The sequence below is a fragment of the Lathyrus oleraceus genome, chromosome 1 (assembly GCF_024323335.1).
Source record: "Lathyrus oleraceus cultivar Zhongwan6 chromosome 1, CAAS_Psat_ZW6_1.0, whole genome shotgun sequence".
Classification (NCBI taxonomy): domain Eukaryota; kingdom Viridiplantae; phylum Streptophyta; class Magnoliopsida; order Fabales; family Fabaceae; genus Lathyrus; species Lathyrus oleraceus.
In genome coordinates this window covers 412,223,170-412,233,730 of record NC_066579.1, presented here as the reverse complement: position 1 = coordinate 412,233,730, position 10,561 = coordinate 412,223,170, and the positions used below count along the sequence as shown (strand labels likewise).

The window sequence follows — 10,561 nt, the reverse complement described above, 5'->3', positions numbered from 1 at the left end:
TTGGTCAACCGGTTAACAAAAGTTAACACACCATTTTTTCACATCCCAAACCCTAATCCCTATTTCTATAATCCATATTTGATTCACCATGATTATTTTTGAAACCAAAGTCATTTTCTAAACCATAAACCATGTTCATCTTTTTATCCATACACATAATTCATGTCCATGTTCATTGTAAATCTTTTCAAACCTTACACCTTTTTCAACCATTTTATGCTCATGTCCATTTTGTTACATCACATGTTCTTTTTAAACCATTGGTAAACCTTATTCATTCCATTCATCCTAACCTAAACTATATTCAATCTCAAACCATAATCCAACTTACACCTTCATTCAAATTTCAACCATGTCAAAATTCCATACGTTCAATCTCACGATCCATGTACAAATTTCAATCAATTGCTAAAACCATTACAATTCAAGTTTTGGACTCCATCATGTCATACAAACTCTATACAATTTTCAATTCCAAAATTACATACATTTTACATTCCATTCAAATTCCAAAATGGCATTCATCCAAACCTCAACATGTTCATTCACTTCATAAACCATTAATTCCAAAATTACTACCATTATAATCCCATTCAAATTTTAAAACCATATTGTTTCACCAAAACAACATTACACTCAATTCAAATACATTTTACATTTTTACAAAGCTCAATTACAAACATAGTCACTACATTCAAAAAAATTCCAATCCAAACTCTATGAACGATCTCATGGCCATGATCAATCCAACTCAACCGTGCAAACTCAACCACTTTGATCTCACTTAGCATCAAGTCTTCATTTGTCAACAAATTCATAGCATTTCACAAACACATAACAAGCTAATCATTCATACAAAACATCTAACACACCAATTACACATACATGTCCATCATTCTTTTATAATTTAAAGCTCACATTCATTTCAAACATAACAATATACATGGGCAATGCATCTAACAATCATCATTCATGGCATACCATATAACATCAAGCATCACTACCAAACATATAAAAACATAACATCAAGCTAATAACATTCGCCAATCAAAACAGGCATGCCACACAACATATTTCCAAGTAGCCTTCAATTTATTCATTAACCATGACAGGGCCATCCAATTTCCGAGCCAGTATCAACACGCCAGCAATTATGACTAGCCTCCTAAACTAGCATAGAAGCATACCAATTCAATAAAGCTTCTAGTTTCTTTTTATACCAAGTTACTGTTAATTACAAAAGCCAAAGTTTCTAAGCTAGCTTAACACAAATACAACTTGCATACATTTTCTCATGCAAAAATCTGGTGGCAGCCATCACATACATTACCAGGCCAGGACAGAAGGTATAATAGGTTGAAGCAATGCAATCTCATATGTAACCAATCTTCTTCATTCGGAAAAGACGCTTTCAGACCTGCAATTCAAACCGAAGAGCATTACAAAAACTAATTTGTTAACGTCAACCAGTTCAACAATCATTTTCCAACTTAACAGAACAAAAAAACAGACTTCCAAGGCAAAAACTCACCACTAACTGAAGGATTTAACGGTTAAGCTCCTAATTGAATCCTAACAAACTCTATAACCGCAACAACCAATTTCTAACTGAACCTGAACCAACAATCTTCAATTTCCTGAACCGGCCAACCTCCTCCAACTGTCCAAGAATAACTAACCGAAAACCTCACACCATCAACCACTTCTTTGATGACCACCCTGCTCGCAGAACCTCCACAACATAACCATTTTGCAGCTCCCTACAACCCCTTCAAAGACCCTGCAGAACACAACTTGAACCTCTCTCTACACCCTTCTAACATAACACAAAAACTCTTGAACCGAAAATGAAACCAACCTCAACTAACTTCACAAAACGATAACCGAATGGCAATCGAAGCTCCTCATAGCAAAACCAAAATACCTGCAAATGGGATTCAATCAACTTCGAAAATTAAAACCAACACATAACAGAAGGAAAAGTCTTGGAACAATAAGGAAAACTCATAACAGAATTCTAACAACTCCAGAACAGAAAGAAGAAAATTGAAGGAACTCACTTTAAAAACTCTCCAAACATCTCCACCTTCAATCTCCAACAGTTTAATTTATTAGTTGGATTAATGGTGATCATTAGATTAAGAATTAGGTTTAATTATCTTTAACTAGATATTTGTCATTTTTTAGAATTAATTTCGTAGTTGATTAATCTTGCCATGATTAGTATAACTTGTCCTTAGGGCTGGCTACTCCATTTTGTTGATATAATTTTTGTTTTGATTAATATGGTTAATGTTTGATTTTCATTCAATTGTACTATTGTACGATGATTGTTCATATCCATGTGGATTAGATTACATTCTTGATTTGGATTATTAGATTTCCCCTTTGATTAGTTTGATCCTAATTCATGCTTAGGTAGACTTTAGTCCTTAGAATTAATATTCACTTTAATTGTCCATTTAATCAATTCATTTGGTTTGTGATCGTATAGAATAAATTGAAAATCCCATTTTAATTTCATCGATTAATCCATTACCATTTGAATCAATTTAAATAGTTGAATATGCTTACACTTGTTGCATCATTTTCATGTAAATTGATCTCATACTAACTTCATTTGTTGTTTTGTTTCCACATGTGACTTTGAGATTCAATCACACTTCTAGCTAGCCAAGCTTCTAACCTATCCAATAGCCTTGTATTGTTTGAAGTACCATGTCACTTGTATGCTTTAGGCATGGTACATAGTCTGTAATCTTGTCTAATTTTCTTTCCATTTTCATTTATGTTGTAATTGCTTAAATCCCCCTATTATGGTTCAAATGTCCCCCACCCAATGATCATGTAATAGCTTAGGTTTATTGCTTTTAGTTAATTCATCATGCATGCAAATTAAAAAGATAAAAAACAAAATGATAAATAAAGAATTTCAAAAAAAAACAAAAAGTATTTAATCCAAAGTCATGTTATTTTCCAAATAAAACTCATATCATTGCAACGCAAATACTTGATCCAATATCAAGTATTTCCCATTCACTTCTCAATCTAATCTCTTCTCCATTCACTTCTTAACCTCATACTATCTCTCTCCTCCATTCTTCATACATATTTTTCACAATAAACTCAAACACTTGACCCAACGTCAAGTTCCTTTTTTAAAACATTTTCATAACAAATCGGAATGCAAAAATGGTGTGTATATGCTTGTACACAACATTCAAGTACTTGGGTTGTCAACCGTACCTAACTTGAGGACCCGACACTTGACTTCCCCCTTAAAACATATAATGATTCAAACAAGTTAGATCTGGATGCTATGAGGGAGAAAAACGATAGTTAGGACTCCATTATCCTCTCGACTCCCAAGTATTCTGATTGTTGGTCGTACTTAGTCAAGGGTCAGATACTTGTCTCCCTTTAAGTTCCAATGATTAGACTTGTCAAACTCTTTTCACAATTCAAATCTCTTTTTTGTATGAAAAAGAGTGGTTAGGATACCATTATCCTCTCAACTCCCGAGTTCTTGGATTGTTTAATGTATCTAGCCAAGGGTATGATGCTTGTTTCCGCACATAAAATCAACCCTAATAAATCAAATCATCTTTTTCCTCGGTGAACACTCTTCAAACCCTTTCAATAAGGATGTGTTACTCTCGTTCTACCGTGAACGACGCTTAAGCCTCCATGTGTGAGCAAGTAATGTTTAACTACTAGAGTGTGATCCAAGCGTATCCATTTTACCGCAAACAAGTAAATACTTCCCGCTCCCTTGACAGAGTATACAAGTAAGTGAACAGTAGCACGCGAATGTCAATACTGTTCAGTAAAAACAACCAAACAAATGTTTCGCTTGTGAGCCGAATTACGGAGCTCTGACTTCCTTATTGCACGTATGAGGATACGTAGGCACAAGGTCCCAAATCCTTGGCGAGCACACTAACTTAAAACTTATTTTCTCTCCCATCTTATTCTCTCATCTCATTCCTGATAGCAAGCAACATACAGATAAGCAACATCCATACACATTGATACGAGCAAGTGGTTCCCATGGAGTACCATGGATGTGAAGGATGCTAATACCTTACCCTTGCATAATCAACTTCCGAATCCGCTCTTGGTTGGAAGACCATTCTTTCATTTGAGGTTTTATCGCTATTTTCCCTTTCCTTTAGAATAAATAAAATTTGGTGGCGACTCTGTATTTTTCGCGGCGCGACACTACCTATATCAATAAGATTCATCTTCTTTTCGGTAGCCTAACAAATAAGAACTACAGTTAAGCGTGTTTGACTTGGAGTAATATTTGAATGGATGACATTTTGGGAAGTTTCCCGATAAGCATGTGAGTGAGGATAAAGCATGTTGAAAAGATCCATTTTGGTTTATCTTGAAAGCACTCTGGAGCGTTACAAATGGTATCAGAGTCAGACCTGTGGTTCGGAGATGAACCAAATGGAAGCTGGTGGACATGTAACACTCGAGGCCGACGAGGACGGGGAGTAATTGTTGGTGCATAGGACATGACAATGAGCAGTTCCTGACAGTTTATAAGGATTCATTGCTACTACTTATACTAACAAGATGCATCTTCTTTTCGGTAGTCTAACAAATAAGAATTCCAAAGTTAAGCATGTTTGACTTTGAGTAGTATTTGGATGAGTGATCTTATGGGAAACTTCCCAGAAAGCGTGTGAGTGAAGATAAAGCATACGGAAAAGATTCGTGTTGGTTTATGGAATCAGTTGGTAATCCTGAAAATAATCGGAGGCGTTACAAATACCTTTATGACATATGTGTCATCACATCTTCAAACTTGAATTGTTACTAGGAACCCTCTCGTAAAGGTAAAATCTATAGTAGAATACTGAACTTACTCAACCAACTATGACAAATTCTATGTTTCTTATCAACATATTGGAATCTCCAACTTCATTTCCACGATCATGCTCACATGCTACTTCCGTTATGAGACCTCAATTTGGACAAGTCAAAGGAAATCTTTCAAACTTTTTCTTTTCCTAATAAATTTATTCAAGTGAAAATTAGGACGGTCAATGTATCTATACAACTGTCATTTAACAATAGACTTGAAAAGTTTCTAAAGACATAATCAAATCAATATTGTAACATATATTTTGAAATTTGTAAAGAGTGTAATGTGGCTTAGATAAAAGTGGGACAATTTTTGGAATAGCGGGCTTGTACTTTGAAGTTAGGCCTAATATCCTTAATTCATCAAATTATATTTTTTCCACAAGATAAATTCAGAAAATGATCCTAGCATTTGAGATACTTAACTTTTCTTTGTTTTGACAAGGATATTTAAAGCAAAGAAGTCCATATAAGTTTGAAGGTAAGAAAGTCCTCTAATCTATGTTATTTTAGTGGTTGCCTGAAATCAATTAGGTGTGGATATATTGAAAATCTCTAAAGTGTGAGGGGAATTGGACTAACATCTAATTAACGGGGTGAAAACATCACTTTTGTGTAATTGTGTCCCTAATCGCTTTGATTTCTTCCTTCATACTCTTCAACCTTGAGACGATCGAAAAAGTTTTTAAATGCACTCGATTCTACCTCACACAAAAACTATAGTAAGTATTAGTGTGAGAGGAAATAACCCCCTCAAAATTTTGATATAATTATACAAAAAGAATGGATGAAGAGTAGAATAGGGATGTCAATTTGCAAAGGAAGGTGGAAAAGAAATATAGAACTTATTGTAGACATTAAGAGTATCACAAAAGGAAAAGATTGCACTAGGTGTATATATTCAAATAAGTACACACTAACTCAAAACATCTAATAAATGTCCAATTAGTGAGGTAAGAGTGTGAAGGAGCATCATTTAATCATCACATAACTCACATTCAAATTCAAAAATAGGAAAGGAGATTCATTTTGAAGAAAAAAGTTTTGTAAACATAACAATATTGAGTTCATTATCCTTATCCCTAACATTAGCAAAATACATCATTTCTAATTCAAACCATGAGAGGATACACAATTTAGAAAGATATATGTCACTTTTAACATTGGAGTATGAGTAAGAATTTTGAATTTCCCATGTATAACACACTTCATAATCACTTAAACCATATTTTTACACACTACCATACTTTGTAATCAAAGTGTCTTCCAAAATACATTGTGTTCATACAAGAATGTCATAAGAAGCAATAGATGAATCATTTATCATTCATAATATTCATAAATGAAGCATGTAATAGCAAAAGAAGAAATTGTATTGTGTAGAAGATGAATCAGCTAACAATTTATGGAACCTAGATGAACATTCCAATGACAATATCGGGTATCGTTTACAGATTCTGAGAAATCAAAAACATCGAAAAGAAGATAATTAAAAGATACCAACCAGCCAAGACTAGCAACATGGTCCAACTCTACTTGTCCGAAGAAGAATAAGGAAGAACAGTTTGAAAAAGAGAAAGAAAAAAATAACAAAAGAAAATAAAAGGCGAAGGTTTTCTTCTTTTGTGTATTACTCTATCATGAGAGGTGTGCATCATTTTTGTGGCAAACTCCATATAAACCTGATAACAAGTCTCAAAATCCCAAAGAAAGAAAACCTATATTTCACACTCAACCCTTATAGTAAAAAAAAACCTTGTAAGTTTGTGTATTTGCAAGTTATTCAACATAGCCAAACCAATTGGCTCTAACGAAATTTTAGAAGCAACGATCAAAGTATCTCAAAACGAAGAAGATTCATGCTTTTCACACATTCATTCACCTTCGAAACACGAGCTAGCATCATTCGTGGCTTAATCTTCCTAAGCAGCGATTCCTGCAGCAAAACACGTTCAGAAACACAATACATGCAAGCTTTGTATCGTCGTACTTTCTTATTCAAGTAAAAGAGCATATAAAAAAAAAGAAACGCATTCTACCTCTGTTTGATTGTCTATTAGCAACAGCATAAGCCCCAACGTGACCACCACTAGAGCTTTTGCGCATTAAATCCGAAACAGCATTTTCAAGGCCAAAACTAAGAGAACCGGGATCCTCTAGTTCAGAAGTTGTTGATTTCCAAGTATGGTCTTGATAAAATGGTGCAGCGTCATAAGTACTTTTGTATGCCTCACCGTAACCGCCATTTGAGAAAGCGTATGATGAATCTGATTCAACGATGCCTTCATTACTCTTTCCATAACCTACGGCTTTTGACCCTAAAATCACATCTCCAAGCCTATAATTAAGATTGCTCTTACCATATCCAGACCCAATCGTTCCAGCTTGATTAGTAGTACCACCGACAGAGGTACTCCAGAGTGATCCGATATTACCAAAAGAACCGATACTTGAACTTTCATTTCCATAGCCTAGGAAAGAGTCGGGGTTTGCAGGGTTATTAGCATAGTTAAGATTTCCGTTACTCCACAAACTCTGATTTGTTGAACCTATGTTTGAATTGTTGCCAACATTTGAACCAACATACCCCATGGCATTATTGTACCGGCTCGGACTTGCACTGTAGGGAGAGCTCAATGCACGTCCCATGACAAAGTTAGACAAGTTTTCATTTTCATTCAATGGTGGCTCAAAGTTGAGTCCTGTCCCATAACTTGGACTGAAAAGAGTATATCCATTACGGCCGACATTAGCAGGGCTCAATCTACCGTCTATTCTAAGTCCGTGTCCTCCAATGAGGTTTGGATTATATCCCTGTGCGAAACCATTAGAAAAACTACTAACCCTATTCATAGTACCGTAACTAAATCCACCTAGCTGGCCTCTACTTGGACCGGGAGATAACTCCTTGGGGACAGCCCTCTTAACCTCAACCATTTTACCATTAAGTTCGTGGAAAGTTTTATGCAGCACTTTCTCGACCGATTCCTCAGAATCAAATGTGATGAATCCAAAACCTCTAGGCCGTTGTGTGTTATGGTCATACATCACAACAACATCAGTAATTGTTCCAAATTGATCGAAGTAATTCTTGAAATCAGTCTCAGTAACTGTGGATGCTAGACCTCCAACAAATATCTTCTTCGTGCGAATAGGAGTAGGACCCGGCGACCCGTGACTGCTGCTGTTGCTTCTGCTAAACACGTTCTGATCATCTCTAGGGACAGCTTTTTTTGCTTCAACCTGCATAATGACAGTAAAACTCAATTAAACACTATCATAACGAAGTTGTAAAGCTTCTCGCAAAATGATTCTGCAGCTCAAATATCTGCTAGCACTTGATTACGAATCACATGGAAAGTAGTACATATCTTAAAGGAATATTCTGATGTAGCTGTCAGCTTACAGAAACAGATTTTTCTCGCCGCACATTTTCCAATACAATACTACTTTTGGAATAGCTATCGTAGCAGAACAGAATTTTTCACTACACCGGTTTAAGTAATTATGATATTCATCAGGTGTTGCATATTGCGCATTAACATCTCAGGCATCAATTATCATTCATATTTGTCTAGCCATCGCTATCGTGCCAACTACCCTTAACAACAACCTCAATGATTGTGACCTTTAAACCAGCACCACCACGAACAAATCATACTAAATCTCATTCGCATATTTAAAGCTCAATTGTATCTTGCAAGAAAACCAAAACTCCCACAACTAATCAAATTTCTTCGCAAACAGATATTCTCTATTGGTAAAATTCTAAACTGTAGTTGCATCATAACACAGCAAAATGCATCTGAATCTTCTAGTGAAATAATAACAAACGCACTTTCATCGATCTTTTCTGATGGAGGACCGTGAATCATAATTCTTTTTCAACATGAAAACAAAGTGATACAACCGTGACAAATAAGCACATATATCTCTAAAAAAACATAAATCAATTATAGCAAACTTACAGTTCTACCATCTATGACATGTTTTTCAACAACAACCCGTTCCGCAACAGAAGGATCAGCAAAAACAACAAATCCAAAACCACGAGCACGTCCCGTGGTACGATCCTTCATAATCACAGCTTCAACCACATCACCAAAGCTCTGAAAATACTGTCTGAGTCGGTCTTCATTAGTATCCCAGGAAATCCCTCCAATGAACAGCTTCCCAGGATCCATTTCCACCCTGCACTTCAACCTACTCCAATCAAAATTCAAAATCCAATCACATCCAAAAAAAAAACACAATCCCCCTCCAACAACAATCATCAAACAAAAACAAAGTAATGCTGATTGAACAACCTACGAACAAAACAAAAACATGCAAACAAAAACAAATCTATATTTTTTCCGACAACTTTAGCAGAAAACCATGATGTCGATTATGATTATCTACTTAGTTGAATGGATCCTTAATGGATCAACCCAGAATTCAAAATTTAAAAAAGCATACAACTTGAAGACAAAGTCATTGGATTAAGAGAAAAAGGTTTACCAAGAGAAGACAAACCCAGATGAGAAATTAGGAAGAAATCTAAGATCTGAGAGAAAGCATAAGAAGGAGAGAGAGGGCGAGAGGCCCTCTTTTTTTTTCCTCTTTGTTTCTTTTTCTCTTACAAACAACAATTACCGTTGATTCAAGATGATAAATATGTATATATAATGAATGAATGAAAGATGTGTATCACATAGAGAAAGAGATATATGAATGAGAAAAAGGGTATTTGTATCACCTTATATTAAATAAAAAATATATAATTTTTATTATAAATAATTTTTATATTTATTTTTGTAGAGATGAAGAGAGAGAGAGGTTTCTCTTTCTTTCTCATCTACTATCTAATATCTATCCTGTTGTTCAAGAAATACCAAAGGATAGAAGATGGTGACACATTATTTGCCATTTCCCAAGATTGAATTTTTTTTAGAAGAAGAAGAGAAAATAGGAAAAGATTAAAAAATAAAAATAATTTAAAATAATAATATTTAGACATTGTGAGGAAATTTCTCATCATGTCCAAATAAAGATCATTTAATGTTTATTTCTTAATATATTAAAAAAAAAGTAATAATAGTTTTTAACTAATAGTTTTTTTTTTGTTCTATTATATAAAACTTTGATAGTTTAAGATTTCATAATTGATTTAAAATATGATAAATTGGATAAATATTCACTAAAATGTTGTTTTAGTGTTTACTTTTATTTATTTAATATTTTATTTATATATTTTTATAGTTTTTCATTAATCCCAACTAATCTCTTTGATGATTAGTACTAGTACTAGTCTCATTTTAATGGTGGTTCACTTTTTCAAACAAATTCTATATATAAAGGTCAAATATTTGTACCAAACAAATAAAAATATCAATGGTTTAATAAAAATAATAATAATATAATTAATAGTAATTTTTTTAAACAGTCAAAGTTGTAAATAAAAAATCTAAATATTTAATTTTAAACATCAAATTATACTTTAATGTAGTAATCGTTTTAAAAAGTTAGTCTTTATAATTACTTTTATAGATGATAAAATAGAAATTCAATTTTTTATTTCTTTGTAGATTTAATGTTTCAAAAGGACAATAACTACTTAATCTTATTCTAGTGAGTGAAATCAACAAATAGAGAAATAGAAGAGAGAATTTATATCTTGCAAAATGGTAGTACTGATTATTGATTA

The 10,561-nt window shown here is 33.8% G+C and overlaps 1 protein-coding gene and 1 long non-coding RNA gene across 4 annotated transcripts; both read right to left on the bottom strand.

Moving 5' to 3' along the window:
* Positions 1-895: 895 nt before the first annotated feature.
* LOC127115837 (uncharacterized) lies at positions 896-2,395 on the bottom strand. Its single transcript, XR_007800893.1, has 3 exons — positions 2,061-2,395; positions 1,532-1,924; positions 896-1,417 (listed from the first exon to the last, which is right to left on the bottom strand). It is a non-coding gene; the product is annotated as an uncharacterized LOC127115837 (long non-coding RNA).
* A 3,832-nt stretch (positions 2,396-6,227) lies between these two features.
* On the bottom strand, positions 6,228-9,753 carry LOC127076747 (heterogeneous nuclear ribonucleoprotein 1). 3 transcript variants are annotated; one of them, XM_051018535.1, is made up of 4 exons: positions 9,614-9,753; positions 8,844-9,066; positions 6,915-8,118; positions 6,228-6,811 (listed from the first exon to the last, which is right to left on the bottom strand). In XM_051018535.1, the coding sequence occupies exons 2-4, from the start codon at positions 9,057-9,059 to the stop codon at positions 6,798-6,800; spliced, it is 1,434 nt and encodes a 477-aa protein (XP_050874492.1). In that variant the 5' UTR covers positions 9,060-9,066; positions 9,614-9,753; the 3' UTR covers positions 6,228-6,797. The 3 variants fall into 3 exon arrangements, with proteins under 3 accessions (XP_050874492.1, XP_050874485.1, XP_050874477.1); XM_051018528.1 differs by lacking the exon at positions 9,614-9,753 and adding an exon at positions 9,376-9,584 and having other exon boundaries at positions 8,844-9,078; XM_051018520.1 differs by lacking the exon at positions 9,614-9,753 and adding an exon at positions 9,376-9,583.
* Between the last annotated feature and the right edge of the window lie 808 nt (positions 9,754-10,561).